This window comes from Pygoscelis adeliae, unplaced genomic scaffold (assembly GCF_000699105.1).
Source record: "Pygoscelis adeliae isolate BGI_AS28 unplaced genomic scaffold, ASM69910v1 Scaffold471, whole genome shotgun sequence".
Classification (NCBI taxonomy): Eukaryota; Metazoa; Chordata; class Aves; order Sphenisciformes; family Spheniscidae; genus Pygoscelis; species Pygoscelis adeliae.
Genome location: NW_008824041.1, coordinates 3,616 through 17,952, shown reverse-complemented (window position 1 = coordinate 17,952; position 14,337 = coordinate 3,616). Strand labels below are relative to the sequence as shown.

The 14,337-nt window shown below is 39.2% G+C and overlaps 1 protein-coding gene across 1 annotated transcript in view; it reads right to left on the bottom strand.

Annotated features, from left to right (window-relative positions):
• LOC103924874 (maltase-glucoamylase, intestinal-like) overlaps positions 1-13,876 on the bottom strand; it is a 46,166-nt gene extending 32,290 nt beyond the window's left edge. The window contains exons 1-13 of the mRNA XM_009333482.1: positions 13,753-13,876; positions 13,434-13,507; positions 9,919-10,039; positions 9,571-9,680; positions 8,378-8,529; positions 7,049-7,220; positions 5,401-5,500; positions 4,524-4,636; positions 3,135-3,260; positions 2,566-2,697; positions 2,242-2,361; positions 1,458-1,571; positions 600-682 (exon numbers count right to left, since the gene is read on the bottom strand). Coding sequence (XP_009331757.1) covers positions 600-682; positions 1,458-1,571; positions 2,242-2,361; positions 2,566-2,697; positions 3,135-3,260; positions 4,524-4,636; positions 5,401-5,500; positions 7,049-7,220; positions 8,378-8,529; positions 9,571-9,680; positions 9,919-10,039; positions 13,434-13,507; positions 13,753-13,876 — 1,541 coding nt within the window. The remainder of the gene's footprint in view (positions 1-599; positions 683-1,457; positions 1,572-2,241; positions 2,362-2,565; positions 2,698-3,134; positions 3,261-4,523; positions 4,637-5,400; positions 5,501-7,048; positions 7,221-8,377; positions 8,530-9,570; positions 9,681-9,918; positions 10,040-13,433; positions 13,508-13,752) is intronic.
• Positions 13,877-14,337: the final 461 nt, after the last annotated feature.

Sequence of the window (14,337 nt, the reverse complement as noted above, 5' to 3'; positions counted from 1 at the left end):
GATTTAATTAAATTATTTTTTGAAAAATTAAATTTAATCAATTTAAATAAGGGGGAAAAAAAACAGTATTTCTAGTCTTTTCCTTCATGAGCATTCATGAAATTTTGGCCCTTTTCTCAGCCTGGCATTTGCATTAACCCCAGCCCTCCAAGGCCAAAGCGGTAAGTGCTCACCTGTGTCATACAACATTACTACGGGTTTCCGGGTTCATTCATCTTTGCTTTAACAAAGACTATTTCTGTCTTCAAAATTCCCATATCTCACAGCAATCAATTTAGAAACAGCAAAATAATTCCCCGACTGCTGCTAAAATGTGCGCAAATGCAGCTTTAACAGGGTGGGATTTAGTAGCATGATGCTATTTCAATTTTTCAATTGAATAAGCTTAAATCCAGCTTCAAGATGGATTTTGCATGTAAGGAAGGACTCACCCAAAAGCTACACCCCAAATTTCTGAATAATTTGATCTGACCGTGTACTGGCAATGATCACATTTCTGGCTTGATAAAGAATGCAAAACCTTGTAGCTGATAGGACAGTAATTCACAAACATTTTGAATTTTTTTTTTGCTCCACAGCTACAGACGATGGACTTACGGGGCGTGAAAGGAGGATAGTTCAAGTCATTCTGCTCACAGCCATTACTTGAGCCTTGAACAAAGTTGGCTACTTCATTCATATCCTGAAAAATCACAAATTTGAATTTCAAATGGCAGCTATAACGTTCATTTGTAACAGCACTACTTCCTCGGCTTTCAGCCAAATATACAGTCACAAACCCACTTGCAGTGACTATGACTTGAGGGCACAAAAAGCATATAAGGAATAATATTCATAAGCCTCTGAATTCCTTGTACAGCAACCAGGACACTGATTTACAAAGCAACCAAAGAAAAAAAAAAGAAAATCTTTCTGAATGTCCAAAAGATGATTTTAAGTGGAGACGGTGGTATCCCACTCAAACGGGAGAAATTAAGTTCTATAACTCTTCCCAAATCCTGCAGATTATTATTTATATAATAAAGGTTATTTGTTCTGGCCTGAGAAAAATGACTTTACTGAGCTAAAACCCAAAATCCTGCAGAGGGTGTTCATCTTTTCTCTAGAGGGAAAACAATTTCTCCCCCAAAATACCGTTTATTAAAACTAAAAGTTAGTGTAGTAATTATGATCCTGGTCACAGTCGGTTCTTGGATAAATTAAATTACATTAAATACACCTCTACTGAAAGAAGCAAGCATCCAACGCATTGGATAAATGCAATTTCTAACAAAATCCCTCCGACACCAGAAAAACAAGGATTTCACCCAATCGCATTGAACGCTACAGAAAAGATACAAATCCCACACAGATTTCAGGTTATTCTCAGTAAATCTTCCTTCGACTCAATGCAGACTAAAACTTGACTTGCCATTAGCCTATTTTTGCAAAATGTGAAAATTTCAGGAGTTACTTACAATCCAGATCCCATCGTAGGGCACTTGGTTATAAAATATTTTGCATTCCTCCACCCACCAGCTGGTGCAGTCAGGGTTGGTGAAGTCTGGGAAGACGGTTCTGCCTGGCCACACCTACAATAAAAAAAGGGAAATAGTTAAATTAAACCATTGATGACCTTGCAGAAAGATTGAAATCCTCAGATTTCTTTCAGATTTATGTGAATTGCTCTCTTGGAGAAACGTTTGGGTATAAAACCTCATGATTATTAGTTGTGCAGGACAGTGTTGATATAGTGATTGGGAGGTTTTTGAGCTGCAAATTGCAAGAGTAAATGATCATTGCAAGAGTGAATTAATATTATCATTATTGAATAATATGAATTATCATTATTAATTGATAAGAATTTTATTATTCTTAAATTCACACGCAGAAAGAAGGCAGACAGTGTCTTTGTTAACTTCTGAGTTCTAAACGCCAGTCACTTTTAAAGTCAAAATTATTTTTAAGTTATGCAAAGTTTATAATAAGCAGCTGCATTTGTAAATCTATTATAAACAGATTTTCAAAGCACTAAAGCAGGAATTGCTCTCTGATAACGATTGAAAGTAATCAGACATCGGCTGCCCATGTCTCCCAAACCTTCAAATTAGCTCACTTTTCCTTTTGAAAAATCAAAATGTAAAGAAAACTGATTAAAAAATGGAAATGTTGCAAAATATTGAGAATAACAGAAACATGGAAGATTACCCTGGGCCCAAACTAAATGGGATTTGGGCTCTGACTTCGTAAGGGTTTTATTACCTCTCCAACTAACGGTGTTACTCCGTCCGACTCATTAACCCAAACTTTCTTGCTTTGTCCCCTCTCATAGGCTCGGTAGGGAGAACCGTCAGCGAGAGCCTCTGTGCTAATAGCAGCATCCTAAAAAAGTGGAAAACAACACAAAAGAAAACAGTTCTCTCCGCCAATTATTGGTTCTCTACGCCAATTATGTAGAGGCCAGCAACTACGCAGAAAGATGTCTCATGTAACAACATATATATTAAAAAAAACAATATATATATAAAACGTATATACTGATAATGATACTATTTAAAATGGAAAAATTAATAGCTAAATGCTTACCAGTATGATAATGTATTTTTGCCCATAGTCACGCATATAAGTTTGAAAACTGGGGAGGTCTTTGAAGTTCACTTTGTCGTAAGTAAAATCTTTCCTCGCTTCCATGTAGCTGATACCCGTGTGCTGAACATCCTGGGAGAAGACGGGACGTTAGATGTGATGCTGAAGGGTCCCGACCACGGCGCATCTTCTCAACGTGCTGCATTTTGATTAAAAATTCCCAGAAAAGCAGCTGGATGTGAGCACCTGAAGTATTTTTTTAACTGCTATCCATCGCTAAATTGGGGAAAAAATTAGCTTCTGATGCTCTTTAGTTTGCCAGGGTTTCTGAGAGTGTAAAGTGAATTTGCATACTGGGGATGATCCCATTGGTTCACAGATTAAGCCCAAGAAATGTGCATAACGTGGAAATAAATATATTGAGCTGGAAACTTTAAACCGAAAAATTGTTTCCACAAAAAAGGGAACAAATGACATTTAAAATCATTCAGCATTTTATATAGAAAACTGTGCAGCCAAGGAAAATGGCCGTAGCTAAAGAGGAAAAAAAAATTCACATTTTTACTCACGTAAGGGAGTCCGATTTCTCTGTTTCGCTCCACAACAGCCTTCACCTCGTCGAGAGACCCATAATCGTAGTGGCTGAGGTGAAATCCCAGAGTCCAATAGGAAGGCAATGCTGGCAACCCTATGAACTGGAAATTAAAGCCAAAAATAACGAGCATCATTGACCTCCTCTCTTTGGGTCTGATGCCCTAAATTCTCTGATTCTCTCTCAAACCAGAGATTCAACTCAAGTATGATAAAGTGTGTTTTACACAATCGCCCACAGCTGCTATCTTTTTCTATGCTATTTTTTCCCCCAGAAAAACCCAAATGTGAATGATGCAAAGAATGATGTATCCATTGCTACCCATAAAGTTTATTATTGTTATTGTTATTATTATATAAAATTGCCACCTCATTCTGTTTTCTGGCATCGCACCCATTTATTTGCTGCCTTACCAAAAAAGCGTAAGCTCTTAGTTTTAATAACGTTATTTTATCATGTATTTATACAGCAGCTGTTATACTTGAGTGATGACTTTAGGTAATATCACACCACCAATACCCCTGAACTGAGGAGCAGAATTACCAAGGAGAGGCGAGGTAAAGAAAAGCTGCAGAATGAACCTGGAAAAATTGTGATGATCTAAGTAAGGGGAAACTGCATAGAAATAAGGGAAACTGCATAAAAATAATGGAATGGAATGGAATGGAATGGAAAGGTTTTAGTCTAAATTTAAAGATTTAAGTTACTAAAGAACTAAATTTAGTGTTGTTTTAAATGTACGTATCCTTTCGTTAAGAAGTTTAATACATTGAAACATGTATTTGGCCCCCAAAATACATATGGGAATTAGTTGCCACAGAGACTTCAATAGATATGTAGAAGTGTAGATACTTTGCTACCATAAAATCATGACCAATTGCTAAGCGCATTATCTACCCTATGATTTCAGCATATAAGTAAAAAATGACCGCCAGCGCGTTGCTGCAGGCAGACCATTGCAGGCTCCAGTAGCAGACGGCCAAGCTGGCAAACCTTTAGCTCACGTGTACGGACGGATTTAGCAATCTGAGCAAAATTAGGGCTTAAGTTTCACCCTTAACCCCAACTAACCCTAGAGAGCAGTTCCTGATGACAGTAAACAGGCGAGGGGCAAATCTTGAGTTCTAATTTTGGATTAATAAAAGAGTGAAGAGACATGGAAATAGAGGGGGAGGAAACTTAGGAAAAAAAAAGTCTGTTCAATGCATAATTTCTCAACATAAACCACAAGACGATGGAGGTTGGAGATCATCCTTGGTCAAGAAAATAAGCAAGAGCCATCTGCCCAGGACTGTCTGTGGTCATGCTTTGAGTGTCTCCAAGGATGGAGGATCCACCACCTTTGGGCTGGGGTGCACCAACGTACCTTCACGTACTCCTGCACCACTTGCTCGGGGGTGTCTCCCAAGAAGACATAAAAATCAAGAATTCCCCCAATTGTTCTGTAAGTGACAGCCGGCGCCGGCTGCAGGGCGAACTCTGTGAGCAAAAAAATGCACAAAATCAATTTGGGATGTTACCTAAATCTCAGATAACTTTGATGCCGATAGAAAAGGTATAAAAATTGTCTAGGAGAAAACAGCGAACAAAAAAATATTCAAGGAAACCCAAAACCATTACTGGAGCTTGCAACGCAAGTAGAATGTTTTCAGCTCTTTTTTTTTTTTTCCTAAAAATGTCCGTATTTACATTCAATTACAGTCCAGAAAGAGAAAAGAAATCCAATGGCACAACTTCTTCTCATAATATTTTCAGTCTCAAGACACTTGAATATTTACTAAGCACCCAAATATGTACATGCTTATCTAAGGGAAATTAAGGGCATATATTTACAAGTGCTGCTCAGTATACATTTAGGCTCAGATTTTAATATCTTGTACTGAAACATCCCTAAATGTGACAAAAATGCGCACAAGGTGTATGACACTGGTCTTGCAATACAACCTTAATGCTGCTTGTATAGGAAACACGAGTAAATGCTTAAAAAAATGGCTGCAGTCACAGATTTTAAGACAACTTCATTCAAAATTTGACATGTGATTATTTTTTTAAAAATCTACATCAGCTCAGCAGAATCACAGTGCAATAGCCCTGCAGATCATTTAAAAATATATATATATATTGCAATACTTAGAGCTATGAAGAAGGCATTCTTACCCATGGCATTGCAGATCATTTAAAAAATACACCTAATTTTTTTGCAATACTTATGGAGAAGTCAGGGAGAATGGAGAATGCCTTACCCATGGCATTGCTATTCATCAAGAAAACACCAAAAGAGGCTCCAGTGTTGTCTTCCAAACACAAGAAGAAGGTCTGAACACCGTATAGGTTATCCATGTTCTTAAAGGAAACCAGAAAAGCTGATTAAAAAAACCCAATAGCTATATGCACCCTGCGGTATCTCAAAAATATATCACATGTGAGGTTAAACTTGTCAAAGGAAACAAACAGCAAAAGTAAAATCACCGACACTAACCTCATTTTTTTAATTTCTCCCTTTTATGGAATGCCTTTAAGTTGCTTAAAATCTGTTGAAAGCACAAATTTAGGGAAACCAACCTTCAGCGGAGCTGCTTGGATAAGAACTATCTTCAAACCTCCACATATCCATTATTTAAAAGATGAAGGTTATAAATTGCATCTCTAGTGGGGATGGAAAGAAAATAAAGGTGACAATTTCATGTGTTGCTGATAATGAGGCAAATTCCGGGTTTTGGTTCAAAAACCAAAACAGACGTAGCAGCCCATAGACAATGTCTCAAAGCTTTGAAAGATCCTTCTTCTACAACATTAATTAACTGCAAACATCGAGCTGCTCCCCAAATCCCGTTCACATCACTCCTATTTCAGCAAAAGACTTCAGGACTTACTCCAAATTCAGCACAAGGATCGGTGCTGCATTAAACAGTCGCAGTTTAACACTCGTTTAATCTCCTTATTGTCCCCAATAATGAAAAATGATGTTGAATGGAGGTTGAGATTCTATAGTTATAAATAAGCTGGTTTAGGGACTCACATAAAATCAAGTGTAAAAATATTCTTATTATTCCTTCTTTCATGATCTACGTTACTTTTCTTACACCAGAAATTTAATGTTTTCTATCGGGTGGGTTTTTATAACATTATCTTGTCAAGCGCTTACACACACCACCAAATATTTCCTTTTTCTCATCAAGCCTGAAATCTATGAATAAGCACAGCAATAACATTTGGTTGTCTGTTTCCCCCAAAGGACCCCCCCAAAAAAATGTTGTGTGTGGGAATCCAAGTCAGAAAAAGCAATAAGCAAAAAATGAGTATAAATAGCAATGACCGATTTTAAATCACCAATTTTGCAAGTTGATGCAGTGACAGAGCGATATAGTGTCAAAACCTCACGGATTCAGGATAAAACATCTCATTGCAGATGGAAGAATACGCTTTTATACTTTCTGAAAACCAGATGCCCTAGAAATCACCTTGGAAAAAAAAAGGCAGAAAATGTAGAAACAAAATAATTGCTGGCAGACCTATTTTGCTTTATAAAGCAACAGCTGCTGAGGGCAACTTTGCATTATTTCCTCAGATACGACGCCACGGAAGGAAAAGTGCTCTATCTACCCAATTTTGCACACAGCAGTGCAGGGGCAGGAAAAAACAGCACAGAACAAAGTCTGTCAGATATTAACGTTCATCAGCTGATCTGCAGCAAAACCCAACCAATTCAACCCAAATATTTAGGAAAAGCTATTCCAACGGGAATTTTTTTTCAGTGCTATCTCACATTTTGCAACACTTGGCAACTCTTTAAGGAAAAAAAAAGTCAGTGGATATTGTTAATGTGCCAACTACGGCTGGATTCCAGAATTTTCCTGAAAAGTAGGAAAATGTAATAAAATAAGTGCTTACTCCAGAAGGGGCCGTGTCCCTGCTGAATATGGGCCAGGTTTTCCAGTTGACATCGTGTTGGTATTGCTTATGCACGTGCTCGCCCACCCCGTAGATGTTGCTGCTGGGGAGTTTGATGGAGAGCTGTAAAAACTGCTCAGCATACAGCAGCGGGCCGATGGTGGTATTGAACCTGGCAAAACGATGAAATGTTGCACAAAAATTTTTATGCTGAAGGTTGTATCCATTAGTGTCGCTAAATCCCCCCCCAAAAAACCCAAGCCATTATTTAAGAAAGCATTTGCATCATGTGCCACTACTAATTTTCTCATATGCATCTCATAATTTGGCCAAAACCAGTCGTGTTACATATTGCAGTAAAAATACTGGGTGTTTTTAATAATAATTTATTAATTGTGAATTTTTTTAAATTGAAACCGTAAAACGCAACGTTATTTTTTTTTCCAAATTAAATGAAAGTCTGAGGAAAATTTAAGCAATCTTCTAGAGTGCCATTTCAAACAGGTCCCATTGAATTAAACTATTCCCCCCTCCACGTGCCAACTAAATCAGTCCTGAGCACCCACTCCGTCTTTCATGCGCTTGCTAATGGTAAATCAGTCTTTAGAGAGGCTTTTAAGAAAGCAAACAAGGCTAAGAACAGGAAAAAAATTAAATCCTAATTAATTAAACTTGAAGGGATGGTAGCAATCCGACTCCTGCTAGCGGCCAGCTAAGTAATCCCTTTTTAATTCATTTAATAAATATTTACTCCTGAGGCTTCTGCCTTCCGCGGGTCTCAGTGCAGGGCTGTTAGCCCAGCTTTGCTTTCGTCAGGTTGGGGGGGGGGGGGAGGGGGTAAGAAAACAAAGAGATTAAAATCCTTCAGTATAGAAGCGCTTTGAATATTTTACTTACAATATTCTAAGACCAGCTTAGCACCAGTTGGTACCAAACAGTCTCCTATCACACACTTGAAGCACAACCTTATTTTGGGGGCTGAGACCTTCAGGAGGAGCATCATAAATAAGACAGGAAAGATGCAGTAAAAGGTGATGCTGGGAAGGATTTCTCATCGTAATTGATGAGTGGGTGGCACAATTCATCAGTTCTCCGCAGGATTAAGGGAAGAAGAGGGCACAGAGCCAACATGACAAAACCGAAACCCCGCGAGACAGACCTCCCCATCTCCCAAAATTTATGTGGAAAAAGCCTTTCCATCCTGCTTATCCATCAACAGAAAAGAAGAAGCCGTTCACACGCCCAAAAGGGCACCTAAAGCAACGCGGACCTTCAGAGAAAACAGATGGCATCGCGATTTTATGGATAAAAAGCCCAAAATTTACTCACAAAACTTTTCCGTTGCTTGCTCTGGTCACCTTGATGCCAAAGGGATTTTGCTGGACATCAACTTTATATTTTAAGTTGGAGGCTGCCGGTCCACTGAAAGGTCCCACGTGCTCATGGGGGACTTCAAACCTTTGTGTTTTAGGATCGGTGATCTATGCATGTTTAAAGAACAAAATACATTTAAAGAACAAAATCAGTAATTTAGAAATTAATGCCTCATTTTAACACTTTCCAGCATGACCATACAAATTTGACTTGGCAAAAAAAACCAACCACCCATTGTCAAAACAGCATCACAACAAGAAGTGGTCAACATCAATAAATGGCAAAATTAAGACTGCAAACCTACCCAGCCTCTTTATTTGGGTAGATACGAGGGCATTTCCCGTTATTGCTTGATCGGAGGGTATTTTTCCCATGGAAAATATGCAGGAGGCAGAATTCTGCATGACCATGTGCGTAGGCATTGCCCAGCCCTTCTTCAGCATCTCATTTTCAGTCTTTCTACATGTCCTATCTTGGCTGGGTGAAACCAAACCCAGCCCGACTCCTGGATTTTTGGCAGGAAAACATGTGGCACCCTCCAGCCCCAAGCAAATTAAAAAAAGAAAAAAAGGGGGAAAAAAAGAAAAAAAAAGAATAAAAAGGGGGGGAAAAAAGGGAAAAAAGAAACAAGAAAAAAAAAGAAAAAAGAAAAAAAAAAACCAAACCAAACCAAAACCCAACAAAACAAAACAAACAAGAAGAACAGAAGTCCTGTCCAGCCCCAAAAATCCATGGATTTTGGCATATTTACTACGCGCTGAGCACTGAATTTTCCATAAAACACAAAACGCTTTGGAAGTGCTAAAGTTTTCTGCCAAACCAATCGTGAGAGAGACGTAAAGGAATGTATTTGGCCAAAAACTGTTTTCTAATGACGAGGGGGGTAAAAAAATGGACGTAAGATAAAATCTGATCTTTTTAAAAGTATTTGCAATTTTTCACACACAAACCCTGCTGGGTTCAACCTTGGCTCCTCTGGGTACAAAAAAGCCTCTCCTGGTCAAAATTTTTCTTTGGAAGTACAAGGGTGTGTTTTGGTGGGAGTCATGGGGCGAGAAAGGGAATTAATCCGCCTTTATAACCCCACAGCATCTCCCTCGTGCGCCAGCCAGGCCAAAATCTTGCCAATAACAGGGTAAAAAACTCACCTTGAACCGAAAGCGATTTTGTGTCTGATACTGCGCCGTGAGGAGGACGGTGTTGATATCGTTCTTGAAAAGTGAAGGTGAGGAGAGCCGTGTCAATGTGGCTTGAAACCCTTGGATGGGGAAATGAAATGAAATGAAATGAAAAGAAAATAAAAATAAAGCAAAATAAAGCAAAATAAAGCAAAATAAAGCAAAATAAAGCAAAATAAAGCGAGACGAGAAGAGACGAGAAGAGACGAGAAGAGACGAGAAGAGACGAGACTAAAATAAAATGAAATAAAATAAAATAATTATATTGAAATGGAAATCTGCATGCACCTAATTCTGGGAGCTTTGGTGCCAACTTACCCTCTTGAGTTGTTCGCAGCCCTCCATCCACTTTGTACCCATGGTTTGAAGAGAAAAAGCACCACGGCACGTTGGTGTCGCTCTGGGGGCTCCAGCAGCAGCCGCGGAGGGTGCAGAGGCTCTGGTCCAAAAGAGGAGATTTTAATATAAATAAATCCCATAATAAAATGCACCCATGGTGCACCCGCCAGAAAACCCGGTATAATATTTGCAACCAGTTGGACTCCATCTCTGAACGACCTCTCAGGTCCTTTTGGTGGCAAAGAGCGTGGACAAGTTGTTTTGGGGATTCAAGGTGGAAAATTGCTCATTAGTTCTGAAAAAAAAAGGAGATTCTGGACATCTGTTCTTTCTTAAAGCCACAAGTGACTTACAGAAATTATTGAATCATTTGAGCTGCGACAGCCACAAAAAGGGTGAAAAAAAGTAATGCACTGAAGACTGTGTAAAAGTGAAGGTTGGTTTTGCTTTTAAAATAGTGGGAAAAAACAATAATTTGAGCATAGCGACAAAGCCATTCCTCTGTGTTTTATGGACATCTCCATTTGCCTCATCGAAGGCGTCACCAACCCACCATCGGGCACGTCAACCTCAATACCAGAAATGGCCGGGTGAGTTCTGCACAGGCTCAAATGGAGAAAAAAAAACCACTTTTTTTTTAAATAAACAACAACAGAAAAACAAACCCAAGCAACTCAATCCATCATTTAAAATGTATCTTGGTGTGGTGACATCAACCTCCCCCGCCCAATAAACTAGGACACCTTCACTCCGCTATTAGAAATTAAGTTCTTCACCCACTTTTCAAATGGGTTTTACCTCTGAAGGTAAGATTTGGGTTATATATCACTTTAAACATTTTTGTTGTTGTTCTTTATGAAATAAGTCATTCCTGGGGTCAAAGTGTGGCAGTGATCCGGAGGGAACTTCATGGGGAGTAAAGGGCTGCGTCTGTAAACGACCTCTGCCCGACACCCAGATCTCCAGGACCAAGCACGGGTGTCCTATAAACCCAGCTCCACCATTTAAACCGTCTTAATGACTGTTAAGACTAAATATTAAAAAATTATTGTTTAATATCAGAGGCGACCCCAAAGCCTGGTTGGCTCATATTCCCTTTCTCCAGTTTTATAAGGGTGCTTTTCCATCTTCCAATTATTCTTTCTTCTTTCTAGACCATGGACTATTTAAATAAAACTCTTAAAATAAGAATATTTAAATAAGACTTTAAATAGTCTTCATGACTATTAATGACTTTGTATTTTCAGGTAGCATCAAGTATCAAGTGTGTGTATATATATCTTTTTATATATATATAACTTTTATAGTATATATATTTTATAGTCTATATCTTTCACGACCAGCACCAAGAAAAGAGCAGAGTCCACCCAAAAAATTATTTATTTATATATACTTTTATATATTGTCCTGGTTTCAGCAGGGATAGAGTTAATTTCCTTCCTAGTAGCTGGTACAGTGCTGTGCTTTGGATTTGGGGTGAGAACAATGTTGATAACACATTGATGTTTTCAGTTGTTGCTAGGTAGTGTTTATACTAGTCAAGGACTTTCCAACTTCCCATGCTCTACCAACTGAGCATTGGGGTTAAACCACGACATATAGATATAAAAAATGTATATACCTAAATTATATATATTATGTTATATCATATATCTAGTGTTTTTTCTATATACTTTATATATTTACTCATATATATGTAAATAATTTATATATACACATTTTAAAAACTTCTGTAGTATATATTTTTTATAGTCTATATCTTTCATGCCCAGCACCGAGAAAGGAGCAGAGTCCACCTGCAAAATTATTTGCGCTATTATAAAAGCTATCGCTTTGTGTAAATAAACATTAACGCTCACCCCACTCTCCGGGCCACAAAAACCACCCAAGAGAGACGGATACGAAATATCGGGGACCGAATCCGGGCTTATCTAGAGATAAGGCGGACGCCAGCAGAGGTTTAACAGCGGCGTAAGCGCTAACTCCTGAGCTCTGCCCTGGGGGCGAAGGCAGTGGCGTGACCGCGCACAAACTGCACCATTATTTTACATAAACCCACAGAAATCAACCAATTTATCAGAAAATCCCTACGAGCACGTCCCAGCCGTGAGGGGTCATTTTTCAGGGCGTTTTCTTGCCTCGTCAAACTTTGCTCTCGTTTGCAGCGAGTGGTTAATGAATACCAACTCTCCTCCATCCTATGCATGGTTAATAAATAAGGATTTTTAGTATTTCTGGTTATACATGCTCGTTTGCTGGCTTTTTATTTATATTTTGCATGAATGAGGAAAGCAAGGCTTTCTATCAGCTAAACAAGCTTACATGTAATTTAAATTAATTGTCATTTTCCCAGCGGCCTTTAGCCTGAAATCCACTTAATGGTAAAAAAGGCAGTGGCAAATCGCCTTTATAATTCATTATTCTAATTATTATTATTATTGAAATAAATCAAATAATTTTGTGAAATCAACTCTCCATGAAGGAAATAGGATTTTCAGCTCGTTCGCTTTGCGGCCCTGCTCCGTTCCGCACCGAACCTTATAAAAAAACCCAATTAAATCTTAGGGGTGATGCAAAATGTGGGACTTAAAGGAAGACATAAATAGAACTTGCGGCACAACTGCGGCGAGACTATTTCCCGCAATATGTGATGTCTGCGTTGCTTCGCCGCTTTTATTCTCAAATTCAGCAAGATTTAATACTAGTATTAAATTGTAACTTTAATACTAACATTAAATTATAAGTTAATATTTAACGTTAGCCACTTGGTACGGCACAGCTGGCTCCAATCTATTAATTAAAGACTAAAATGATCCGCAAGGCTGCTCCGAGGCTACATGCCATCTCCCATGGAAACGAGGACTCTGCCATCAGTTTGACCTTTAATTACGGTTTTAGCAGCCAAATTGTGTTAAATGCTATTTTATGGCATTACGATAGTGGGTTTTGCTGGAAAACTGAAATAATTCACCTCGTTTTCTAAATTCTGCATTCTGTTATCGAGATGGCACCAACGTAAGAGAGTGATGGAGACTCGATTTGCTTCGGAAAATATTGCAATATTACAGCCTAAAAATCTCATGCATCGTGATGAGCTAATTTTTATTTTAATATGCCACTAGAAATGTTAATATCACGCCAAAAAAAAGGCGCTTTCAGCAAAGTGGAAAAAATTCCAGATTGGTTGGTGCTGGCCCAGTTTTGTTCCCAACTTAAATTTAAATCAACAGGACGGACTTTGTCACCGCTCCACGTGCTCCCACACGGAGAAAAAATCCAACTCGGTAATGGGCTGAAATTGGTTAAATTGGTTACTATCAGTGGCTGCACGTCACCAAAAAATATTCAGGCATTTGCCAGTTGAAAAATGGTTAAAAAAACCTGCTCTGGTAGAAACAAGGTCATTTCTTTTGTTATTAAATGGGAGTAATTTATCCCATAGGTGTTAAGCTATAAAACCTATTTTTTTGCTTCTTTTTTTCATGTTTTCAGACCTTGGTGGCGACTTGGTCCGGGATGCAGTCGATCCGCTCGGCTGTTCCCACGCGCGGGCAGTTTGGGAAAAATTCTGTGAGGCAGAGAAACGAAGGGGTTAATCTCAATAATTTAAATTAAAAGTAGTAGTAGTATTGCTACTACTATTGCTACTACTATGATTATTATTAAATGTCCTTTTAACGATTTTCCCAAGTCGTTTCTCATCGTCTGGAAACTCTCCAACCGTGAACGTCACTTCCAACAAGCCTCAACCACTGCTAACTCGCTCATTTTGCAAAATTCTGTGCAACTGCTCCAGATAAAATCAGCACTTACGGGTGCTTTCGGATACGGTTTCCCTCGTTGCTAAAATCCCGATGAGGACACAGGCCACAGCCACCACCAAACAGAAGAGGACGATTAATAGAATTTCCAGTTTGCTGAATTTCTTCTTTTCCATCTATGCTCAGAAGAACACTTGTGTAAGGAAACCAAAATCAACAATTTTGGAAAACTATATATAGTGTGGCCAGCAGGAGCAGGGCAGTGATAGTGCCCCTGTACTCGGCCCTGGTGCGGCCGCACCTTGAATGCCGTCTTCAGTTTTGGGCCCCTCCCTACAAGAAGGACGTCGAGGGGCTGGAGCGTGTCCAGAGAAGGGCGACGGAGCTGGGGAAGGGTCTGGGGAACAAGGCTGATGAGGAGCGGCTGAGGGAACTGGGCTTGTTTAGCCGGGAGAAAAGGAGGCTGAGGGGAGACCTCATGGCTCTCTACAACCACCTGGCAGGAGGCTGTAGCGAGGGGGGGGGCGGTCTCTTCTCCCAGGTAACAAGCGACAGGACGAGAGGAAACGGCCTCGAGCTGCGCCAGGGGAGGTTTAGATTGGACCTGGGGAAAGATTTCTTCACGGAAAGAGTGGTC